The 25,028-nt window shown below is 50.4% G+C and overlaps 1 protein-coding gene across 5 annotated transcripts in view; it reads left to right on the top strand.

Moving 5' to 3' along the window:
* SNX29 (sorting nexin 29) overlaps positions 1–25,028 on the top strand; it is a 476,556-nt gene that overhangs the window by 177,939 nt on the left and 273,589 nt on the right. For all 5 annotated transcript variants that reach the window (XM_045072007.1, XM_045072011.1, XM_045072010.1 and 2 more), the window contains one exon: positions 4,034–4,116. In XM_045072007.1, coding sequence (XP_044927942.1) covers positions 4,034–4,116 — 83 coding nt within the window. The remainder of the gene's footprint in view (positions 1–4,033; positions 4,117–25,028) is intronic.

Here is a 25,028-nt window from a genome sequence, read left to right as displayed (position 1 = left end):
GGCCTCCCAGTGGCCCACATTCCTGGAAGGTCTAGGTGGTCTGTCAGGGTTTGGATATTAAATCAACTCTGTTGGTTACAAAAAGAAGCTAGATATGGGAGGGCGGTCTTCAGCTGGGCAGTGGCCTCCTAGAATCAAAGAAGGGCGAAATCCTGAGAAATGGAGAAGAGGAAGTTGCCCTAAGCTCTTCACGGATGGGGTGGCAAACACATGTGCGTCCTTGCTCGGAGCTCTCATCTACACAGACTCACGCGGCACTTATTGGCAATGTAGATGGGGTTTGGTCCCCCCCCCCCCGCCCCCGCCCCACAGGTGACAGGTGGCCTGCTCCGTAGCAGCTTCAACTTTCCTCCTCAGCATTGTCTTTAATTGCTCTTAGTAAATTCTTTAAGTCTTACCAAAAAAAACAAGCACAAAAAACCAAACCTGAAGAGACTCAGCTGTAGACGTGTTCTTTGCCTGCAAACCTCACTTCGCTGTAGAAGATTAGGGAATGTAGCTGAGCAACCAGAAGAGAAAAAGGCTCAGAGTAAGACCTGTCACCTCATGGCTCAGAGGAGTCTGTTGGGATAGTACCCGCGTGCACAGCTGACAGGGCCGTGTGGTGCGCACACTCGCTCAAGTGTGCACACACTTCGGGGGGTAATGAAGAGGGGAGGCCCCGTGGCTCCGAAGACCCAGCCTGTGAGCAGAGCCCTGCTCATCGGGCCCCTTACCTGTTGAGGTGATGGGTACCTGGTGAGGGGACCTGCGGTGGCGTGAGGGCCCTTGGTGGGGGAGGGGGAATGAGGGAGCCTGCACCATCCTATCTGTGTTTTTCACCTGCTCAGAGAGCCTCGAGCCTCTCTATAGTCAGGATTCATTTAGTTAACTAATGCATTCTATCGTCTCATGAGGTGTCAATTGAAAAGGCATTTTTAGATTTGCTAATCATAATAAACCTGTGTAATAAGAATGATGAACTCTCTTTGGCTCTCCGAGCTGCAGATTAACATCCTGTCAGCTGCTTGCAGATCAGTTGTCCAGAGGCTGGGAAGTATTTTGTTGGCCTGGTAATGTGTTTTTAAAGTTTATTTTTGTTAGCAATCTCTCCACCCGTCGTGGGGCTTGAACTCATGACCCTGAGATCAAGAGTCCCATGCTTTTCTGACTGAGCCAGCCAGGAGACCCAGTAATGTGTTAAGTTAAAATTTTTTTTTTTGGTGGGGCAGGAGCTCCCTGATTTTCATAGCCTCCTGCCCCCTACTCACTCTTCGTCCTGGTTGACTCTTCTCCATGGCCTGGCCTGTGTGACTGCAGTGGCCGCAGCCTTCCGCATTCCGTCTAAAGAGACACCGTGTGGGAGAGGATGCTTAGGAGCCTCAGTGAGAGTAGTGGGCTGGACGGGACTACACACACACACACACACACACACACACACACACTTTGCACCCCTATCAGACTTCGGGTTTCGCTGCTGCCGTGTGGTGAGGTAAGCTGCAGCCATCGGAGGCCCGGGCCAAGGGCGGGGAAACTCTCGCTATCATCCTCGCATGTGAATCTCTGATCATTAAAAAAAAAAAAAAAAAATTGAATGCAAAGGGCCTCAATTAGGTGTTTGAGTTTCTTTCATAAAGCGTTCCAGTGCCCGGAAAGTGTTAACTCCACCCAAAAGACAGACACGTTCATGGGTACAAAATTGTCTGGGATGAATTTATGGTCCCCAGAGGTGCGTAGCCAGTAGTTGGATGTACTCTGCAGTTTCTCATCTTGATGGAGATCAGTTTATATTAAAAACCTTGGTTTTAATCTGTTACATCTCATTTTGAGATAGAATCTCTAAGACATGATTAAAAAATCCAAGCCAAAAGGAAAGCAGCCACGGGAAACCTGTCCATGGCAGCTGCAGAAGCATAGAGCACCAGGGCAGCCGAGGCCTGACCCGTGTGCAGTGAGCAAATCAGAGCCCGGCAGCAGACGTTGGCACGGCTCACCTGTCAGTCTGCCTCAGTGAGCCTGTGTGTTCCGATGCGTGGGAGCTGCCATGAACCCTTGTTAAATGAGGCCGTAGAGAAATGCAGAGAAATTGCTTTCTCTCATTTGCAGGCCCTATGTGACTTGAATTCACACGTAGAGATGAAGAGTAGGTTGGGATGAGTGACAAGACTCTGCTGAAGGAATCCAAGAAAACAAGCTGTACGAGCCACGTGTATCGGGGAGCATTCCCCCCCCAATCTTTCTAGGACTTGTTAGTTGCTTGGCTTCAGACGTTTGCTATTCACATCACAGATGGAGGAAGTTGCAGACAGCTTTACAAACATCCGTGAGAGGCGGTCTAGGAGGAGGGAGGGGGTGATAAAGGGGCTCCTCCGTGGCTCATTCTCTAGGGCTTCCGAGATGAACGTAGCATTCTCAGGTGACTCCTAAGTCCTGGGAGAGTCTCCAGCTGATGATGGTCTTTCCTGCCAAAAGTGCAGCTGATGATGGTCTTTTCTGCCAAAAGGGCAGAAAAGCAAAAGGGCAAACAGGGCTGAGGTGTTGTCAGATGCGTGGAAAATAGTACTGATGATGGCCAGTCAGAAGTTCATACCCTGAGTAAGTGTGTGGTGCACAGCCGTACCCAGGAGCGGCGTACGCATCCATAACTAGATGGAGTTAGAAACTGCCTGTGTGGTGAGTGTTCAAGGGGACAGCCCAGCTGCGGATTCAGATTCAGATAATCAGAGCACAACCCATGTTACCATGAGAAAGGGGGGATGGTTAGTGGATGAGTGAACAAAGCAAGAGAAGACTTCAAACAAAAAAATGAAAGGAGTGTGAAAAATGTTTCATCCAGGGAAAATAGATTTACTTCACATGTGTGCGCACATGCCTGGAGAGAGGTATGATAGGATAGCTATGAAAATGTTGCTGGGTTGGATTTCAAGGTGTTGGGCTTTCAGCTGACTTGTACATTCCTGCTTACGTGTCCTCGGACTCTTTTGCAAAGAGCATTTAAATTTTTATGGTTATAAAAGAACCCCAGTCTTAAAGCTGTTCTCATATTGAGGAAGTGTTCTCTCCTATTTAAAGGCACTCAGACTCAAGACCTTCCGGTGGGAGTAGTAGAATCAGAAAATGTGGAAGAGGCAGCACTCCCTGGGGACAGTGATGAGAAACCAAGTTTGAATCCCTAAGGAAACTGAGCAAAGCTCTTTGGGGCCTTGAGGACAGAGCAGCCTGGGTTGGTGTCTTGGCATTGTGCCTTTCTTTACGACCTTGACCTTGGCCATGTGACCTTAGTCACAGACCTTAGCTGTGCCCCCTCTTCAAAACTGAGAATTCTATTGGGTCATTGTGCCTAATACATGACAGGCATTTAAACCGTTTCCCCACGAATGAAGAATGAACCAATGCTGCTTGATTCAGTGAAGTCAGGAAGGCAAAGTCTCAGCTGTGTGGTCCTCAGTAACTGGTTGTTTTTTCCTTCTGATCCTTGTGGTTTTTTTTTTCCTCATCCCGTGTACCTGGGGGAGTGAATTGCGTAGAGCAGGACTTTGATGGGGCCTTGTATAGAGTCTTGTGTGGACGGGGGTGTGGACGAAGCTGCTGCTTCTTATGATTCAGTTTCCTCATCTGTAAAGTAGGTGTTGCCATGTGATGCCTGGCAAATACCAAACATTCAGTGCCTGTGGCCATTAATAAAAAAATGAGTATTCCCCAGGGTGAATAGGTGGTTCTTGTGTGTTTTTCTGTAAATGGAGAGAATATTGCCAAGTGCCTACCACCCAATAGGCTTGACAGATTCAGATAATCAGATAATCAGAGCACAACCCATGTCCTCATCCTGACTTGGTGGGAACTGGAACCAGTTAGCACTAGTTATGGATGAGCAGTTTTTGCAGGCATTCTGCAAACGTACCAAGTGTAGTCTTCTCCAGTGAGGATCTCTAAAACAAAAAATGTACTAATAAGGTGAACCTCATGTGTTTTTCTTTATAAAGATTGCCCCCCCTTCAGTCTAAATTGCCAGTTTTTAAAAATGTATTTTTTTTTAACGTTCTTGTACCTGCAGAGAAAACGAGGTGCTCAAAGTCCAACTGAAGAAATACGTAGGAGCTGTCCAGATGCTGAAAAGAGAAGGTCAAGCAGCTGAAGGTGAGGCGGAGACCGAGCTGGGGTGCGGAGGGGGCCCAGCTTTTTAATTCTTATTAGCCCGCGTGCCTAGTGCACAGGAGCCAGCCACTCAGCGCAGGATGAGTACTCATGCAGATGAGGTCGAGAAACCGTGCTGGTCACGATTCTGGAAAACAAATTAGACGGAACATCCTGTTGTGTGTTCTTGCTGCATGCAGAACTAATGTCGTAAGACTTACTTGCTGGATCACTAGCAAGGGTTGTGTTAATTTGCATAATCAGGAAGTTTTTTATCTTGGGTCTTGAGGTACTTGCCAGGGAGAAAGCCTTGCAGCATGGTTAAGTCCCATCAGGCCAGGGGTGAAAGAAACAGAACCCCAAAGTGGTGGAGAACCAGAGCTGTGGAGTTGCGCTGACCTGGTCCCAGCCCCAGTTCTGGGTAAGCCCCTTTGTCTCTCTGTACCTTAGTATCCTCATCAGTATAATGGGCTTAGTTGACAGTCCCTACCTCGCAAAGTAATCCATCTAGAAATCATAGCATGATGCCTAGTATCGGGTAAGCACTGAATATATTTTAGCTGTTGATACTCTTAGTCAGAAATACAAGTAGATAGAAAAATGATCACTTGACCAAGATTGCACTAAAGGAGGTGATACCATATGCTTCCTCTCTCCGCATTTTGGCTACAGTGTAATCAACTAAAACATTCTCGTTTAGTTGCAGGAAAGGGTATTTCCCTTTGCCTGAAACGTCTTACAGCCTTCAGCCAATTTGCCATTAAGAGATTGACTTAAACACAAATGAACTCTTGGGGTGTAGACACTGTAACAAAGGGGTGGATCCTCCAGGCTTACAGGTCTTGGGAGTCTGCCAGACTTGCCTCTGAATCCAGGCACACCCAGGGTCATTTGAGGTGTTGGAGTTATTTTGCCATCAGGAAGTAGAAACCTCCCACCAATGGTAGTGGCGTGGATTGACCGAGACAATGAGTGTGAAGTTTGCAGTGTGGCACCTGGCCCATCATGGGCGTTCAATAAGTGGTGGTTATGTTTCTCTGGAATAGAAGGAGGCAGCATTGGAATCTGGATGTGGGTTGCATACTAATAACAGAAAGGCTTGAATTTTGTTTCAAGCTTTTTTTGTGTTGATTACGGTCTCTGATCGGCTTCTCCGTGTTGGTGATCATTATTATTACTCTTTTATTACATGCCTTGCTTCGTTCGTAATCGGTCTCTAACTGTTACTGGTCTAGGGGTTATCACTGCAGAATTAATCACGTCTTCCTCTGTGAGCTCGTCCCTTTTTCAAACAGACATTGCTGTTATGGTCCTGAATCCGTGTCACGTGTGTTCTGTGGGTGTTGGTCTTTCGACTTTCACTCCTCATCTTTGTCTCCCCAACACCTCACTTTTGTAGGTGCTCATTCCGTCCGTGATGTGTCCTGAATGAGCAGTATTTGTGTACCATTTACCCTTCCCGGGCAGCTTCTAGTCTGTTTCCTTGGGGTTTTGTCACCCTGTGAAGAGGAGGTATTTTTCCTGTATTTTAATTTCTTGATTTTTCTTTATTTTAGAAAGTTTATTATTGGAGACTTAGGAGAGCTTAAGAGACTCATATGTGTATCTAGGGTAGAAGTGAACTCAGGGTCATTTTCCTCTGAATCCCTGGTTCTTTGCCTTACACAGTTCTTAAATTAGAGTCTGCTGAGGCCATCACCTGGGGAACACACTAAATACGACTGTTCTCAGGTAGGAAGAATGCTGTTCTTTCCACCAGTGGTTTCGTGGATCTAGGATGGGCCCCACAGTTGCACTTCTAGATACATGACTCTAATGCCCGTGATCCGTAGATGGCACCCCACTGCCTCCTGAGAAATCCATACTTTGCCTTCTCAGAGCTAGGTTTCGGTGCACTAAGGATATTAAACCTAGGAAAAAAGAAGCACTTGTTGGGCTTGTGTTTGAAAAACCTCAACATTATAAAATACCTTTTGGAGTATGAGCATTATGGGAGCCCTTACCCTGTGGGTACATGTTTGGATTTCTGTTATCCTGGTGTGTGCTGTCTGCTCCCTTTCTGGCCTCACCGTGATGGCATGTGGGGCGCTGTGTCCTCAGTGAACTGGCTTGACAGTTGAGCTCGTGGCGCAGCTCTTCCTGAGTGTTTCCTGAGTTCTTTTTGAGCTCCAGCATTTCTGCTCTTTAGCACGCGGCACTCTCCCTTACAGGGGGAGAGCGGGAGATTGCTCTCCAGACTCATGTTTCTGTCAATGGCTTCCCTGAAGTTTGAAACCTCCTACATCAAGTTGGCGTCTTGCTTGGAGAAGGCCTTCTGGCAGCTCCCTGAGGGGCCTGAGGGACCTGAGGGGCCTGAAGAGCCAGTAAACCCACTCAGATACCCGCTAGGTTGTGTGGACACGACTGGGTCATTCTCTCCAGAGACGACTCACGTCAGTCAAGCATGCAGGGAATGATGGGTCATCCGAAGGGCAGTTCATTCATTGGTAGTGAGAAAGCAGATGGAGATTGAACCAGGAGCCCATACATGATGCTCAGGCCCATCAGTCCTCTGGGTTTACCAAGATGGGGAGCTGGGGTCCCCCTGATGGTGGCCAGTGGAGTCCAAGAAGGGGGACCTAGTTGGCTACTTCATCAGACGAGCTTTCCAAAAGCTCCCACACTGAGTGAGGGGAAGGTCTCGGCCCTACAAACCCGTAGAGATGCTGTTACCCTCGGGCTCTTTACATGGCCCTTTTTCTTTGGCCTGTGGTTTAATGGGGTTCTGTGCTAGTTCTGTCAGATGGTTGTTGATGGTGAGAGAGAGAAGGTGCAGGTGCGGCTCTTCTGTGAGATACTTAGTTTCTGCCTCTTCTGTGAGATACTTAGTTTCTGCTTGCCTCGTAACCAGTGGTCACCAGATAACTTTGTTTCAGTTTAGAGATGATCATTCGTCGGGGCTCCTCTCCTTTCCCCTCTAGTTCCCTGAATGACGCAGACAGAGGACTCTCCAGGACACCCCAGGGTAGCCGTAGCCTCCCTTCCCTAACACACTGCTGCCCACTTGTAGACCCAGGGACTCCCCTTGGGAGACGCTGTTGGGTCTGTAGAAATCTCACGCAGTGTGGCTGGAGAGGGAAGAGAGTCCGTGGGTGTAGGTAGTTGACTTTTTAATCAACTCCACCCAGTTGAGAGTCTCACCCAGTTGAGGTATTAGGGTGGGGGGTGAGGCTGAGTGCGTTTGGCTAATGAACGTCTCCGCAGGGAAACGCAGCCCCTGGAGGGAGGCTGTCTGCCTAGAGCTTTAAGGACGGCTGCAGAGGCCTCCTGAGCGAGGTCCCAGCAGGGCTGCGTCGGGGGCGTGGTGTGGCAAATGGGCACCCCCTGCATTGCATTGACTATCTGGAGAGAGAAGGAAGCCACCTGCTGTCAGGGCCGGGTGTCTTTGTCCAAGGGGCCACTTCCTCCTGCGCGTGGCCCATGAACAAGAGGGTCACGGCCACAACATCTGGGAGACCCAGCACGCTGCGTGATCCTAGCAGCTGACGCTGGATGTGGGCTCGTGAATGACTTCCGTGGAAGGACACCGAGGACTCCCCTTGCACGACTGATTTAGGGGCCATGTGACCTTTCTGTGACTCCATTTCTTCCTCTGTAAAAAGGGAATTGCAGTCGTGACTTGCTCATGGGATTTTGGGGGAAGATGGAGGTAGATTATACACGTGAAGCACTTAGCATCTTGTCTGACACTGGGCACTCAGTACGTACTGGCCACTGGTGCTACTGGTCGCTAGCTCTGCCTCTCTCAGCCCTTCTGTATGGTCCTAAAGTGAGGAGGAAAACCGTATGTACTTCACAGGCTCTTGCAAGGATAAATATTAATTAAGGGAGGTAGTTGAGAAGACATGTCCATGTCCGAGTCTGGGATCTAGAAGATGCTATAGTGGACAGAAGGATGGTCCCCCCCAGCGACATTCATGTCCTGGTACACAGGACCTGGAGACACGCTTCCTTAAGTGGCAGGAGAGACTTTACGAATGTGGGGGAGTTAAGGATTTTGGTAAGGGGAGATGATCCTTCTCCACCCAGGTGAGCCCCAATGTAATCACGAGGGTCCTTACAAGAGGGAGGAGGGCCGGGGAGGGAGAGATGGGGCAGTAGAGTGTGGAGCGAGGCATGGCCCCAAGCCAAGGAGTGTGGACATCTTCCAGATGGTAGAAAGACCAGGACCTGGGTTCTCCTCTCAAGCCTCTGGAAGGAGCACAGCCCTGCTGACTATAGCCTGTGAGATCCTCAAGATTTCTGGCCTCCTGAGTTCTAAGAAGAAATTTGTGATGTTCTAAGCCACCAAGCTTGTGGTTGTTAGAGCAGCGATGAGAAAGGAACACAGATCGTAGTTGAACTGAGACATTAATTTCACCCCTGATGGGCATGGGGACCATTGTCGTGAACGCCTTTCTTCCCTGTGTAGGCGGTTGAGGTTTTGAAGGTAGGGTTTTTAGTCAGAGATCCTGGGTGGACAAAACAGGACCTCAGGGGAGATCTGTGGCCTTTGAGTGGCTGCACATGCGAGACAGGAGAGCCCACTGTCCCTCGTGCACGCACATGTACGGTGTGCTTGTCTGGCCCAGCGTGGATGGTTGCCATCACCGTCTGCTCCAGACTCGGAGGGTGACGCCTCCGGGCTCTATGGTTGGGGCCTCGCTGTCTGGTGGACCCTTGGTGGTAGTCTTTCCGTGTGGTCAGTGGTTGTATGTGTAGCTGCGGAGGCCAGTTTCTCAGTGTCCCACAGGAGGAGCTCTTAGCGTGCGTGCTGCCCAGCACAGGCTCAGTAGAACCTTGCTTGGTGCTGGCTTCTCTTGGCCTCGCCTGAGGAACATTTCCCCAGGAATCAGAGCTGGCTTTTGGGACAGAGTTAGAGAGCTGGTCCTGCCAGCAGCACACGTCTTTCCTGTAGGGCTGGGAAGGCTGGGACCGCTGTCGTTCTCTTGTGTCCGAGTGAGGCCAGCGCATAGAAGGCGGAGCCGAGGGGGTGGTGGACAGGAGCTGAGCTGTTGGAGCGCCTGAATGCAGCTGTGCTGGATCTGACGGTCTAGCCCTGAGCTTTTGGTCACTAAGAGCGCTAATTCTGCCAATCTCCCCTGCCTGTTTGCAAGCTTGCGTTGGGTTTCCTTAGCTCCTGTGCTCGTGGCAAACTGGTAGTTCTTTCCTGGCTACGGAGCCCATCCTGTCCTCATGAGGGCCTCTTCTTTGTTGGAGTCAGTCTTTCCAGATGATGCAGTGTCTGCTGTGTCATGAGGCTCTTGCTCCCACTCTCCCCCTCGTTATGTACCTTCCACTCGCTGTCCTCTTCAGCCTTGGCCCTTGTATCTTACTGTACCCTAGTGATGGATCGAAGGCGACATGCTCTTGTTGGGGGCTTCATTTAAGTAATCTATCACGGGTTCAGGGACAGAGGGGGAATAAAATGGCCCATTGTCTGTGGCCATCAGAGTCATCAGCGGCAAGGCAGGTTTGTCGGAAGAACTTGACAGATGAGAGAAGTTTGGGAGCCATTTAAAAAAGCTGACTCTAAGAAACAGAAGAAGTTTGAAAACAAAAAGCCAGTGGCCCACTCACTGATCCCCTGTTCAACACTGTGTGCTTCCTGTTCTCATGGGTCTCTGTTTCCCGGGGCTCCCAGAACGTAGGGCAGGACAGTTGAGACCCCCTGATTCTATGGAGATGGATGGCCACAGGCAAAGGGGATTCCTAGAGCCTGCATGTGCTTTGGGCATGTGGGGTGTAACTTGGGTGGCCACTTGGGTGGCCTCGAATTCCTGCTCCTGGTGAGGGAGGCAAAGCTGTCTTGGTCTGAGGCAGGCTTCTTGGGTTGCAGGAAAAACTGGCTTATGACTGTGCAAGTGCTTCTGTCACGTTGGAAGAGGATAAGCATGGAACTTCATGGAAACATACATCAGATCCCATCACTCTGCCTTAAAAATCCACTGCAAACCTTCTGATGATGGTCTGGCTGTGGTCTGGCTCTTGTTGTGTTCCAGCCCCACCTCCTCCGGCCCCAATCCTCCACCTACCCCACGGTGCCACCCTGGCTGTCAGGCTCTTCCTCGGACGCCCCAGACCAGTTCCGACCTCAGCGCCCCTGCAGTGAGTTGTCCCTCTGCTGCAATGCTCTTTCCCACTGTCTAGACGGCTGATGCCAGCCTGTCGGGCAGGTCTCTGCTCAGCAGTCACGTCCTCTGACTACCTTGTGTCACACTGTGTCTTTTTCTTTTTCTTTCTTTTCTGCTCCCTTTTTATTCTGTTTTATTCTGTTACTTCGTCTTCCTCACAAAGCTTATCCATACGTCGGAGTGTCTCAATGGATCATCGCCTGCGATGTTTGCTGTCTATGCCCCCACACTGCCCTGTACAAACCCCAAGAGCAGGGACCTGGCCTGCTGATTGCCCTGCTGTATTCAGAGTGCCTTGAGCAGTCCTTGACCCGTGGTGTGTGCGCCACGAATGTTCATGATGTGAATGACGAGAAGTGTCAGAGGAGCCGTTAGAGGACCCGGCCTCATGGCATGTACGTGAGGGAAGCCCCGTGGCAGCTCTAGAGAGCACGGCTGGGGGCAAGTGGAAGGTCTTCATTCCAACGCCACACCAGCCGTGTGCCCGACCCCATGTAACGCTCTTTAAGCTTGCACCTCGAATCGGGTTCTTCTCATCACTCATAGTTTGGCTTTCTCATAACTACGGTTCACATATGGCTTCACCTTTCCTATGGTTTCGTCATTCAGAATTCTTGACTGCAAGAGTCGTAAAATCCAATTTTATTTGGCCTAAACAACGTGTTGCAGTGCCTGTCTTCAGAGAGGTCTTGATCCAGGGGTTTCAGCAAAAGCAGGAGGTTCCCCCGCACCCCCATTTCTCAAGTCTGTTTTTTTCTCTCCCCAGTGTTGGCAGTGTGTATGGGTGTGTGTTGAAGCACCAGCCCTCTAGGGAGAAGGCCTCAATTTAGGGTGTTTGCTGATGCTTGTGGTGTAAATGCCCCCACTGTGGCTGACTCCTGGCTGCCAGCACCGTGTCACTGAGGCCCGCATTGGGAAGAGTACGAAGAGTATGCGCGCTGGGCTCCCGTGAGCTGCTGTGCCCCAGCCCCTGCGCCCCACCGGGTGCCCCCTCTCAGGCAGGCGTTCTCACGTTGGCAAGGGGCGCCTGAAGCTCTGGGTTTAATCATCTCAGCAAACCAGCCGAACAGTGTGCTTCTCTGACCCACTCGTTTCCTTGTAAACGTCTCCACCATCTCTCCCCCACCTAGAGCACAGCAGTGGTTCTCCGTCTGGGCTCCACACTGAATCCCCTGGGGAGCTGTAAAAACTCCTGTGCTCCGCCACTAGGAACCACTGCTCTGGAGGACACCGCTTTCAAATTAATGAACTTCAAGATCCGCCAGGGTGCTACAGATGTGCCAGCCGTCTGATTCCTGGCCAGCGGGAGATGTCTCAGATCAACTGAGGCTCTGCCTTTCATCTCCGATCCAGGTTTGGCCTCAGATCCGGTCTTCACAGAGGTTCCACCAGTTAAGAAGACGGTGGGTGGAGGGGGGGAGGGGCGTGATAGAAGGTTCTCGCCACTGTTGAGTTAACATGGTACTCAGACCGTACTCACCCTGGCCCCCCTCCAGAATCCACAGCGGCGTCAGGCACATCTCCTTTCTTTCTCTAGTCTTCCTCTTCCCCTGCAATCTTGGCTCTTTCTCTTTGTGCCCAGTGTGCCCTCCCTCTGGGCGCTGCTCGTGATTCTTCGGTACCGTCTGGCCGTGCGTCCCCATCCGGACCACGTCCTGGTCCCGGCTCTTCGCCCAGCCAGTCTCCCTCTTCTGGGAATGCCCTTTCCCGTCCACCCGGTCAGGCCAGATGTTGCGTTTATTGTGAGAGTCACTCCTGTCACCAGAGAAATGTAATTCCACTGACCCTTGAGTTTGCCACACTCCTGTGCCACTTAATAAGCAACAACCGAGGCCTGGCATTGGATGGCTCACTCTTGGGGGCCTGTCATCCTGTCTTTTGGGTAGGTGGTCCGCCTGACCGCACAGAGCATCTGTGTGGTCCTTGTAGACTTAGTTTTGTTTTTGCGTGTGTTTTTGCGTGTGATGAAACTTGTTGCCAGACTCGTCCAAGTAGTCCTAGGAGTGATTTCAGAGGAATAGGCAAGTTGGTATAGACGGGAACAGAGTTACCTGAGAAAGAAGAGCTGGGTGAAGTGATTTTCCTTAAAGAGAAAGAGAATTGTTGTTCTCCCTTTTCCCAGGAGTGACTTACACCACTCTGCCCGCGGCCCGTGGCTGGTCCCACCCACATGCAGAAGTGTCTGGGGACTGTGGTCTCTGGCTGGTGGCAGAGGAGCCAGAGGAGCCAGCAGCCACCCACTCAGGGGAGCAGGTGCTTGTGCCACTCATGCTGGGTGCCCATTTGACGCAAGTGGTATCTGTCGGGAAAGCCAGTTGTGTGGTTCCTTAGAAAGAGATCTCATACTCTATGTGCTTATTTTGGGACTTACAACCTTTAGAGTCTGGGAAGGAATGCTTGGTACCTTGTAAAAGTCTGTGGTAGAAAGACTATCCAAGGGCACCTGGGTGGCTCAGTGGGTTAAGCCTCTGCCTTCAGCTCAGGTCATGATCTCAGGGTCCTAGGATAGAGCCCCACATTGGGCTCTCTGCTCAGTGGGGATCCTGCTTCTCCCTCTCCCTCTGCCCCTCCCCTTGCTCATGCCCTCTGTCAAATGAATAAAATCTTAAAAAGAGGGTCCAAAAACATGGCAAAGAAGTGTCTGTAGGAAATACTGATTCCATAGGAAATACTGATTCCATTGTCAGTCATTAATTGGGATGAAGAGACCATGTTGTACCCACCCATTATTGAAAGATGTTTCTGGTGTCCCCTACACATCTTGGCTTGTTCATGGTAAGAAAGATGCCCTTGGATTCCCTCAACAGATAGGAGTTGAACAGTGTCCATGTGCCAGGCTCAGTTCTGGGAGAACTCGAGTGAATGAGAGATACGAGCTCCAGCCTTGAGCTGACCACTTAGTGGGGGAGACAGTGAGAAGGTAGACAAACAGATCATTGCAAATGGTTCTCTAGGAATCACCCAGAGAAATCTTTGGTTGACAGTGAAAGGAAAGGTCCCATCTACTGGGTACCTGGAAGGTGCTAGATCCTGGGCCAAGTTCTTAGCTACAGCACCTCTGCAGGACTGGTGCTTGTGTCTTCCCCATTGGACACGTGTGGAGAAAACAGGGCTCTGAGAGATGGGTGTGGGCAAGGCCACTGTATTGGGGTGCCCTAGAGAAACACTGCGTACACACACACATACTCTGCAACCACACGTGTGTGTACAAACAAGCATATGTAGAGATGTGCATCTGTGTATACACACCTGAGTCCACAGGCCTGCCTACACCTCTGTCGAGATGGGACAGATTTAAGGAATTGGCTCCTGCTGTTGTAGAGTCTGGGAACTCGCAGGGGAGACAGCAGGCTGGAGACTTGGGGAGGAGTTGGTGGTGCAGTCCTAAGTCTGAGACCATCTGGAGGCAGGAGTCCTGGGGAACTCAGTCTTTACTCTTAAGGTCTTCAGCTTAAGGCCTGCTCCCCTTTCATGGATTGAGGCACACCCACATTATGGAGAGGAAATTGCCTCAGTCAAAGCCTACTGTTAAAATGTTATTTTAACAGTATTTTAAATGTTATTTAAAATGAAGGTAAAATGAATACCTTCATAGTGGCATTCACACTAGGGTTTGGCCAAGTCCCTGGGTGCCATGGCCCGGGCACATGGACATGTGAGATGAACGTGCCAGTCCTCTGCCTAGGAAGAGGCCAGGCCGAGGTTCTAGCCAGGCCTAGGCTGAGAGCGTGCTTTTCCCGCCAGCCCTCCAGCTCTGTTCCCCCAGTGCTGTCATTCGTGCTAAGGTCTCTTGCACCATCTTGGGCCTCAAAGGTGATGGTGTGCAGTGGCCGGCCAGGTACTGCCTGCCTGTGTTGGGCAGCCAGTGTGGGGGGCAGGGGGGCAGCATCTACCCCTTCACTTTATCCAGGGAAAGCTCTGCTCCCCTTGCCTCTTGTCCCTGGAAGACCGAAACCCGATGGTGTGCTGCCAGCCACAGAGGGAGCCGGCTCAGAGCAGGGGGGCCTCGGAACTGGCCGTCAGACTCGGGGAGAAACCACTTCTTAGTAGCCGTGGAGACCACACGTGCTGGGAGCATTTCTTTTCTTCCTCCATGAAGGCTCCTTCTTCCACAGTGAAAGGAGAGGAGGCTTGTGGAGGGAGGCCGCCCAGAACATTGAGGGAAAGGCAGACTTCGGTGTTCCAGCTGGTGGGATCTGGCTTGAACCTCCGTGCTTTTGACTAGTTCCAAATTCTTGGAGTAAGTGTGGTGTTTTGTTTTTTCTTTATTTTAAGATTTTATTTGTCAGCCCAAGCAGGGGGAGCTGCAGGCAGAGGGAGAAACAGGCTCCCCACTGAGCAAGGAGCCCGATGAGGGACTCTGGGGACCCTCTCCAGGACCCTGGGATCATGACTCGAGCTGAAGGCAGAGGCTTAACCGACTGAGCCACCCAGACATCCCTGGGAACAAGTTTTTATCTCAGAATTTAAGTATGTTCATTTGAGGAGCAGAAATGATACTGTTGGCTTGATGCAAGCCTTTGAAGTTTTAAAGGGATGACATATGTCAAGTGCCAGGCAACTGTTGACATGATTTTGGATTAGAGATGCATTTTGAAGGGCATCCAAGCTGAAGAAGGTCAAGGCACATTAGCAGAACACCTGTACATAAATTTCTCAAAGTGGGTGAATAATTGTGATAATCATAGAGTAAATGTCCTTGAAAGCTTTATGGTGCTGGTAAAACAAAATTTGTCTGATCAGCTGATTTTCTGACCTTTAAATAAATAACTGAACTGGTAGCTCAGGGTCCATCCCCAAGGCAGTGCTCAGTATGGCAGGACCCAGGGAACCATTCCTCGGACAGTGGCCCGAACTCAGATTTTTTTTTTTTTTTAAATGACAACTTATTGGCAAAGTCTGGGAAATGATGTACCCAACACCTAGTGTGCCCACCATGCAGCTGAAACTGATACTTTTCCAGATTGATTTCAGATCAATAAAAAGAGTTAATTTATAAATGTCACTTAGAATATTCTTACTGATAACATCTGCCTGTTTCCAGATGACTGCTGGTGGCCCAGTTTGGGTGGCCTGCCTCGCTTAAGCTAATCCTGAGGATTTCAGGGGAGGGTTAGAACTTGGTTGAGACAAGCCAGGCTCCTCACGTGCCCCCTCCTGAGAGGGGGTGAGGTTGGAGCAGTGTCTCCCAACATACTGAACTCAGAATGGGAGGGGGGCAACAGCCCTGAGAGAAGGATGGATACTGATGTTGGGGGTCAAAAACCCCAATGGCTCTGCAGCTAGAGTGATGTGGGAGATGGAGCACCTCTGGAATTTTTGTTGAGGAGAGGTTGGGCAGTTTTGTTGGGTAGGGGTTGGCAGACATTGTCTTGACCCTGAATTTGCACAGCATGCTGTTTTCATTGAATTTGTATGTTCGTTTGGGCTCATGTATCAGGTGGACTAGGTTTGGCTGCGTTAAAACCAAACCAAACCCAAACAGTGACTTCCACAAATTTTTTTTCTCTTAGTTAACACAAATCTGGAAACAGAGTCTCATCTAGGGCTAGTGTGATGCTTTTATGATCATCAGGAATGCAGGGATGCAGGCTGCTTTTCCTTTGTGCTCCGCCGTCTTCAGGACACAGTGTTTTACCTTCTTGATTGCCTCATGGAACCCAGGTGGTGGCTGGTGTTCCAGCCATTACACCTGTATTTCAGGTAGGTAGAAGCAGGAAGTGGGGAAGGGCAGAGCGGGCATTTCACAGCTGAAGTCTATAAGGATTTAAAGCTTGGAGGATAATCTTGCTTTAAAGAGCTTCTCAGGACACCCCTCCCCCCCCATAACTTCTACATACAGCTCTTGGGCCTCCCCTAATTGCAAGGAAGCCTGGGAATCTTGACAGCTTAACTGGCACATGGATATTGGGTAGGTAGTCCCTGCTCCAGGGACTTCCACCTTTGGGGAAGGTGAGGCTGATGGAAACTCGGGGAGAAGTTGGCCGGGGTCGGGGGTGAGAGGGTACCAGAGCTTCCCCACCCCCCAAAGCAGCCCTCAGTCCTGTCAGCATTGAGGAAAGCTTCATCGAAGGTACAGGGGTCGTCACTGCCAGGAGATCTGGTCCCGGTTACTAGAGGTGCCTATGTGTCTGGGGACTGCCATCAAGGATAATGTTTTATTTGCTCGACTGGATTTCATCTTCTGCCGGATACTTTCCCCTCCTAAGTCATTGCGAGAGCAATTACCTGGAAATGCCAGGGATCGATTCGTGAGTTTTGTTCATTTCTTTTTTTATTGTTTGGTGGGAAACAAAGGCCCAGAAACAGAGCAGGAGCACTCCTGGGGCCTCCTCTCCCCCTGCGGAGGCAGAAGCCCAGGCCAGACGTCTCTTTATCATTGTCGCTGTTTCTTTTCAGGGCAGCGTCAGTGTTGGGATTGTTGTGCAGTTTGTCAGTCAGTGTCTTGTTTGGTGTCTGTGCTCTCTCCTTCCAGGACGCTGATAGGGGGCTTGTCGTGTTAAATGCCACTGCGGTTCTGAAAGCTGTTGTTGTAAGTTTCTAATAATAGCTTTCATCAGGCATCCGGTCACTGTGCTTTGCTCGAGTGGGTAATGATGCCTTGTACCTCAGATGAGAGTGACTTGTTGAAATGTGTTTTCCTCAGACCGAATAGAAAAACAGACATCGCATGAAGGGTTAAAGCTGATCTCTTGGTCTGGGGCGATTTCACTGGTTTACAGCCTCAGTTTCACTCTGCGTTTCCTTAGAGATATGCTCCCTCCCCCTCCCTCCTCAGTGGAATGCCTTCTCACCTGTGTGCCTTCTGTTGACTCCGTCTCGCACCTCCCTGCTGCCCAGCACACCCCCATTCCCAGGCACCTCTGCCCCCGTCATTCCGTCAAGCTCTGCAGTGTTGCTGCCCATTTTGTATTTTAGAATTTTTATTTCTCCCTTTCTTTCATGAGCTACTCAGTAAACACGTGTATCGGGATGTGTGCTTCTCCAGAGTAGGGACGCACTGGGTTTTGATGCTGCTGTGACCCCTGGGGGTGGGGTGCAGCTGGCTGTTGGGCGAGGGAGGGAATGCAGGTGTGGATGAGGCGGCCGGCGGCAGGCCCTGCTCTAACTTGGCTGGCAACCCCCCTGTGATGACGGTACTGTTACGGGCCCCCCTCCATGGGTACAGGAAACCAAAACTTTGAGATGTCAGAGCATGCCCGCCGGGCCCGTGGATGTATTTGCTGTTCCTGGCAGCAGCACGGCCCGGGGCTTGGCTCACAGTGCGTGGCGGCCAGATGCTGGGATGGGCGTGGGTCCCGACACAGAAGTGATTGACACACAGTGTGTACCCCCTGGAGCCCACAGCCTGGGGTGACTGGGCGGCTGCAGGAGAGGGAGCGCCCAGATTTCTCCCAGCCAGCCACGCCAGGGGGTACAGCAGGCTGGGATACGGACAGGGAGCCATGCGCCGGGCTTCCTGGGTGCCTTGGACCAGAGTAACTGGGAGGCGTTTTGCGCTCGGTCTCTACATGGGACTTCTCACCGCGCCGCTGTCCCCATTATGCTTCCATTTCTCTCTCACTCACAGGCTCCCCTTTCCTGCGACCCAGTCTCTCCAAAACGCACTCTCCTTCCCCCAGGTGAAGCCCATTAGGCCAAGCTCCGCACTCTCTTCAATTACTTGTGCCTTTGCGTGCATCTGGTCGCATTATCCTGCCGTTAGCCGAGTGCGGGGGTCCCGCTGCTGGGCAGCCGGGAACGGTGCCTGCACAGTTGGAGGCCTTGCTTCTGTGCTCTTGGCTTCCTCCTGAGGGGTAAAATGAAGCATTTGGAATTGATAGTAAGCAAACATAGACCCATGGGCCAAGAGCCGTCTGCTGACCTGGTAGCTTGCCTAAAAATTGTTTTTCAGCAACTTTATGGTTGAGCAGCAGTTTGTGCTTTCTTGTTAAAAAAGAAAGTGTATTCATTGTAGAGAAGGTAAGAAGAAAAGCTAAGCAGAAAGGGAACAGAAAAATCACAAACCGTCAGGTGTCACCAAGAATCTGGAACCTTTCCTTGTAGACGGGTGCTGTGTGACTCTCCATGGGGAGAAGCCCTCCCCCACCTGAAGAGCCCAGTGATCTCTGACCCTGCTTGACACACGGGCCACATGGGCTAAGAGACAAACTGATGGCATTCAAAAACCACACATGATAAGTAATTTAATAGTAAAGCCAGGCGGTTGTCCAATACCGCTGTGAGTTATAGCAGGTGTCCGTCAGCGATCCGTCACGTGAGGGCCGAGTGCCTGGGAACGGGCTGGCTTTCGGGGTGCAGTCTGGCCGCTTGCTGTCTTTCCTCTTTTCTCATTCTTCTCCAGAGTAGAGTGGGACAGCGTTCATGAAGGCGGCCTCTCCTGGAAACTATTAGAACGTGAGAGCGAGACCATGGGTTTGGCCTGGAAAGTCCTAGCTTTGCGCTTCTCCAGCACGTGACCACATTGGCCAGCGATGTGACGTGGCCTTTACTTTTCTGTCCTTGTGTTTCATTTTGGGTAGTCTCTGTTATGAAGTCTTCAGGTTCACAAACATTTTCTTCTGCACTTTCCCGCGACACGTTCATGGGGCCCCGCCGAGCCGCAGGAAATACTGGGAAGTAGTTTCGGTTGTCCATCCCAATGGCTGGGCACCCAGCACAGAGCATTGGTGTTCTTGCTGAGGAAGGAAGAGCGGCTGTTAGGGGACACAAGCCATTTCTGCCCCGCTTCTGGACTAGCAGCCACTGTGCTTGGGCACGAGGGGACTGGAGGTGCTGGCTTTGTCGGCTGCGGCCGTAATGGGGGCAGTGCCAGTGGAGAAATGGGAGAAGTAAAAAATGTGATGGAAGATTTCTGCTGAACACTTCTGCGCTGTCACCCTAGGAGCGAAACAGGAGCAGCAGGAGTCCTCCTTCACTTGGTGGTTAGGCAGTAACGCACCGATTTCTTTGTGTCCCTGCTTATTTCCGCTGTGAATCTTGGGTGGCCTTGTGGTGTGCAAGTTGGGATCAACCCATGGACAGATGGCCTGTTGATCAGCTACTGGTCATTGCCGTGTAAATGGGGCTAAAGTAGGGTTCGGACCCAGGTGTGAGTCCTGAATTAATGCTCAGCTGGTGTCAGCTTTTGGGACCGCATCCACTCGGTCACTCTATCTGTAGGATGTGGACAGTGACCGCCTGGTACAGTGAGCAGTCGCACGGGCTGGAGTCTGAAGCTAGTCTTCCGATATTCTTTCGTCTAAATGAATCCGCTCGGTTTCCCATGATTTGGTGTTACTCTTCCCACATTTTTCTTTCTTTTTTGCGGAGAAGGGGCGTGGTTTGTAGCTGGAGAGTTCTATGTAGGACACTTGGCATCCATTTAAACATGAATAGCAGAATCCCTTCTCTTGCAGTAATAACAAATGGTTAAATGTGTTAGAGAATTGGTTTTAGTGAAATCAATCATGACATACCTTGTCCTTCCTACCTTGTTTTTAAATAATTGAATATTTTGTTGGAATCCTAAAATTGAGTAATACTTTCTGTAACAAGGCCAGCAATACAGAGATCTACGAAGTTCATGTCAACCAGCGCTACCCATTTTAAACAACCAGAGTTCATTGACATATGTCCGCTTACACGGGTCCTGACAAAGGTGTGTCCCTCCCCACCACCAGCAGTGCGATTACAGTCTCTGTCGGAAATTGGCATACTCTGGTCCATGGACACACCGGCTATTGGTGTAAATAAAGTTTTACTGCGACACAGCCACAACCAGTTTTTATGTATTTTCTGTGTGATTTCTCTATAGAACAGCATGTTGAGGAATACAGCTGAGAACAATAAGGCCTGAAAAACTGAAAATACTTTAAAGAAAAGGTTTGCTGACCCTTGGTCTGCTTGGCCATTCTTACGTAATCTTGTATCACGTAACAGTCGAGAATCTTGCTCTAGGTCAGTTGATGCAGATCTAAATCTTTTAAAAAAATTAATTATTTTTAGTAACATATAATGTATTATTTCCGCTAAATCTATGTTCTTAATAACTTCTGGTTAGAGTCCAGTTGAAAGTCTATTTTTTTTTAATTTTTATTTTTTAATTTTTATTTTTTTAAAGATTTAAGAGAGAGGGAGGGAGAGGGAGGGAGCATGTGAAGCAGGGTGGGGTGTGGTAGAGGAGAGAGAGAGGGAGTCTTAGATGAACTGTCTCCTGAGTGAGGGGCCGGTGCAGGGCTCCGTCCCGGGACCCCGAGATCGTGACCTGAGCCAAATCTACAAATCCAATATTCAACCGACTGTGCCCCCAGGCTCCCCAGCTTTGGTAGAATTTTAAAGCCCACTTTCCTTTAGATGGAATTTAGGTCATTTCCAGGTTTTTTTTTTTTTTTTAATTAAGATTTTATTTATTTGACAGACAGAGATCACAAGCAGGCAGAGAGAGAGGGGGAAGCAGCCCCCCCGCCGAGCAGAGAGCCCGATGTGGGGCTCGATCCCAGGACCCTGGGATCATAACCTGAGCTGAAAGCAGAGGCTTTAACCCACTGAGCCACCCAGGTGCCCCCATTTCCAGGTTTTTGCTACCACCAATGGCAACCCCGTCTACGTGTCCTTATGTTCAGGGGGCTTCATGTTGACAGGAAGGGTTTACAGAGGTCCAGTCACTAGGTGTAAGCCTGAGTTCTAAGCCGGCCAGTTGCCTTTCAATTTAAAACCAATAACAGAAGAGGTTTCTCAGTCCTTTTCGACTATGGCTCATAAGAAGGATGCGTGTGAGTTCACACGTTCATGTATTAAGGCACTGAAGCAGTACCTTCCTAGAGCAATACTTAACCTTCCCTGTGTTTTAGCTCATGATGTCTTTATCCTTAGTTAAGGTGAGCACAGACCAGTTTCCCATGGAAGTGGCAATTGTCCTTTGGTCTCCATGGTGCCCTGAGGAGAATGACTTTGGGGCTTTGCTCTAATGCATTGTCGGTTCCTGTTAGCCAGGCCATGTCACAGGCAACTGTCCTTGCCTGGGTCTTGCCCAGTCCCTCCTGCAAGGATCCTGACCACTGTGTGACCCCAGCATTCACACACACAAATATCCCCACCCGCGCCTCAACTCCCCATGTGCCCCCCGTTGGGTACCCTGAGTTTTGACCCGGATCCCTATGAGCACTGTGATTTTGCTCTTGTCTCGGGGTCTCAAAGGTCCCCAGCTTTATTTTAGTAATAGAACATTCCCCAAGGTCCCCAGCCTTATTTTAGTAATAGAACATTCCCCCCCACCTTTGGCAGACAATAGAAACCAACCGAAGCCAGTAAGGAAGTATATTATCGAGTCAAAATAGGTCTGTGGTGCAGGTCCGGCTGGATCCAGATACGCAGAGTGGACCGGGAGTGTGTCTCTCTCTGCCCCTTGGTTCTGCTTGCAGCGTAGGTCTATGTCATTTCCCACAGGTGTTTTCTCCTGGAGGCAGGAAGAGGTAAGAGATACATGGGGGTCAGAGTCAGCAGCACTCGTCTGACCTGTCGAGAGGTGTGGATTTTATCCTTAGGCTTGGGGGGCCTGGTGAAAAATTAAAAGCGGGAAGTGACATCAGCCAATTTCCCTGTCTCCTCCTCTCAGATGAAGATCTGCCCCACGTGTTGTGTTGTTTCTGTGCATGACAGAAATGACTCTGCCTTTAGAGGGCCGGTTACTTTTAGACACCTCAAATATTTTTCTTTTCCCTTTTTTTTTTTTTTAAATTTTCTGACATTGTTTGAATTTAATGATTCATATTACGAATTATTCATGAAAATGATCTTTTAAGCTTCTTATAATAGCTGAAATTATCCTTCATTAGATACTGACAGGTCCTGTGATGGGTGTAATTATAAAAAAATATTCTTAGGCTAGCTATATTCTGCAGTGTTAAAATTACGCAAATGAGCAGGGGATAAGAATAGAAGCTGAGTAGGATGGTCAGATTTTATGGGAGCCGGAGGGGGGGAGGTGGCAGCTTTTCCAAATTTTCTAAAAAGGAATAAATATGTGCTGTACACAGTAAGTACGTTTCTATTACAGTCTGCCTCTATGCTTACCCTTTCCTCATCGGCAAGGGAGCGAATTAATTTTAGCGCCTTGAATTGTTTGTAGCTCCTGCCCATATATGAATCGCACGAAGGAGAATTTTTATTATTTTTTTTTCCCTCCCCTTCCTCCTTCTTTCCACTCAGCATTGTGGAAAGGCTTGTCGCCGTGACAGAGAGCTGAACGGGGAGGGGGCAGCAAGTCTTGACCTCGGGCCCCGGGGTGGCCCCCGGGCTGATGGGGCCTGAGAAATCAGAACCTCCTCTCGTTCAGGCCCCCGGGGACGGCCACATGGGGATGTTCACGCCTTCTATGGGGGTCCGCCTGCTTCTTGGAACTAACTGTGGCGACTCTGTAGGGAAACACTGGGCGGGAAAAGCACCAAGCCATGTTGAATTTGTTCAAAAACCACGGTGCCCCGTGTGACCTGGTCCTGCCTGCCTCTCTGAGGACTCTGTTGGTAAGGCCACCTTTCTACCTCTTCCTCGGGTGGCCCCACCTTTGTGGGGGGCTGTGTGGCAGAACCCCCAAGAGGGGGGATGGTTAGCAGGGTGTCATCACGGATTGTACAATCTCCAACCAACTCGCAAGGAAAGCTGATAGAGATGGAGTGAACCCTTAATACCGCATCTTTGAGCTGGCTCATTCGACAAAATGTTGGGTAGAGAGAGTGGAAAAAAAGCAAACACTGAAGTGGTGTTTGCTCTGTGTCAGGCACTGTTCAAAGAACTGGCCTCTTACTCCATCTTATCTTAGGTGGTAGATGGTGTTGCCATCTTTGTTCGGCAAATGAGGGAAATGAACAGAGAGCGCAAGTCGCTTGCTCTGGGTCACACAGCAAATTAGGAAGGCTAAGTAACGTTGGGGAATTTCCACTGACGGGGGTGGGAGCACGGGGAGAAATGCCTGATTTGCCCACCTAAGAGGTTTGTGGCCAAGCTTGGGTTCTCCTTTCTCTGTTAGCTCCCTTTTGTCCGCATCCTGTCTCCCATCTGGGCGGTGAGCGCCCGCTGTGCGTGTCACCGTAGGAGGCACACGGCGCCATGTTCTCCTCACTTTGTACCTGCGTGCCCCTCCTTGCTGTTTGGGTTTCTTCCAAAATGTGCACAAAACCCTCCTGCTTTCAGCTGGCAGGAGGCGCGTGCTCACTTCCTGCTGTGTCTCAGGCCAGAGCTGAAGGCCCAGAAGCAGATACTTTAGGGCCTGGGGTTGGCCGGTCCCCTTGTCCTCGTCGACTTTCTGCGCTCTTCCTCCTAGAATGTGCGGTGTTTGCGGCACAGCGGACTTCAGGCTGGATCTCACCCACAAGGTGTATTTGTCAACCTTTGTGACAGACATTGGTGTTAAACCACCTCTTCAAAAAACCTGAGCTGTCCTTGTCCTTGTGGGTCTGATTTTTGCCTCAGGTTTTTCTTCTCCCCCTTATCATGTCGCCTCTTTTCCCTGAAGGGCTGTGGACCCACTTTTACGGTTCCCCCATTCCCCACTGATCCCCCCCTGCCTCTCTGGCCTGTCCTTGTTTTGCTCCGGCCACACGGGTGCTCCGGAAATTTCTCAGAGCTACAGAGCTGGTGGCATGAAGGGTGATAGTGATTTGCTTTCTCATTCTTTTCTTCCTGTAGTTTCCATGGTAGACCTGCATTGCTGATATCAGAAAAAAGTCTGCTTGATGAAAAGAGACCCCCCCCCCCCGGCCCCCCGCGCCAAGCCTCTGTGTTGGCATCAAAGGGATATTCATTTGGGACAGCTTCTCCCCAAGCTTCCAGTGCAGACGCGGAGAGCGGAGTCGGGCCGGCCAGATCTCTGGGGAATGAAGCTTTACGGGTTGCAGAGTGTTGTGCTGTCCTCGATCCTTCGGCAGCCTTGTGTCCTTCCTCCGAATCTGTGTGTGGGAAGACAGAGACACAGCTCACGCTTCTCCCGGCTAGCCAGGGGGCACAGCTGGAAATTGAGGGGAGGTCTTGGGATTCCACATCTGGCGTTCCTGCCGTTGTGTCCTCAAATCCCGACTAGTTCTGGAATGCTCTTTCTCAGTGTGGCTCAGGGCTGAGAGGAGGGTTTCTGGAGTCCCCCCGTGTGGAGGTGAGCCCGGCCCTTCAGCTCAGCAGCCGTGTGATGTTGGTAAAAGCACTTCCCCTCCCTGGACCTCTGCTTTCCCACGCCTAAGGTTCGAGATGATAACAGTGCTGCCCTTATGGGCGTGTTGGGACCATAAGATAGAAATCAGTGAGACCATGCCCTTGAACAGTACTGTCACTGCTATTTCCTTTCATAAAATTTTTTATCTGTATAAAATACGTGTAACAAAATTTACCATCTTAACCATTTGTTAGGTGGGTCCTCGGGTAATGTCAAACACAGTCACGCTGTTTCTCAACCAATCTTCAGAATTCTCTTCATCTTGCAAAACCAAAACTCTGAACCCATTAACCAATTCCCCATTCCCTCCCCTCCCCCCACCATCCTTGCTGTGCTTTTCTTTATTTTATTTTTTTTGCTGTGCTTAACACACACACACACACACACACAGGTGAGAGCAGGGTGCCCTTGATGGAATTGAAAACAGCTCTGCGGGTGGATGGTGGTTGTGCTGTGGGGTGTGCTGTGGGGCGAGGCAGTGGCCGAGAGGGGCCTCTCCCTCCCCGGCTGCTCTGGCGCTCCCCGGGATCGAGGGCCTGCCCTTCCCCAGGCTGTGGGCTGAGCCCCTCGTGGTCTGCCCT

Source organism: Mustela putorius, unplaced genomic scaffold, assembly GCF_011764305.1.
Source record: "Mustela putorius furo isolate JIRA1106 unplaced genomic scaffold, ASM1176430v1.1 tig00004007_pilon_pilon_pilon, whole genome shotgun sequence".
NCBI lineage: Eukaryota > Metazoa > Chordata > Mammalia > Carnivora > Mustelidae > Mustela > Mustela putorius.
This window is presented reverse-complemented; position numbering and strand designations above follow the sequence as displayed.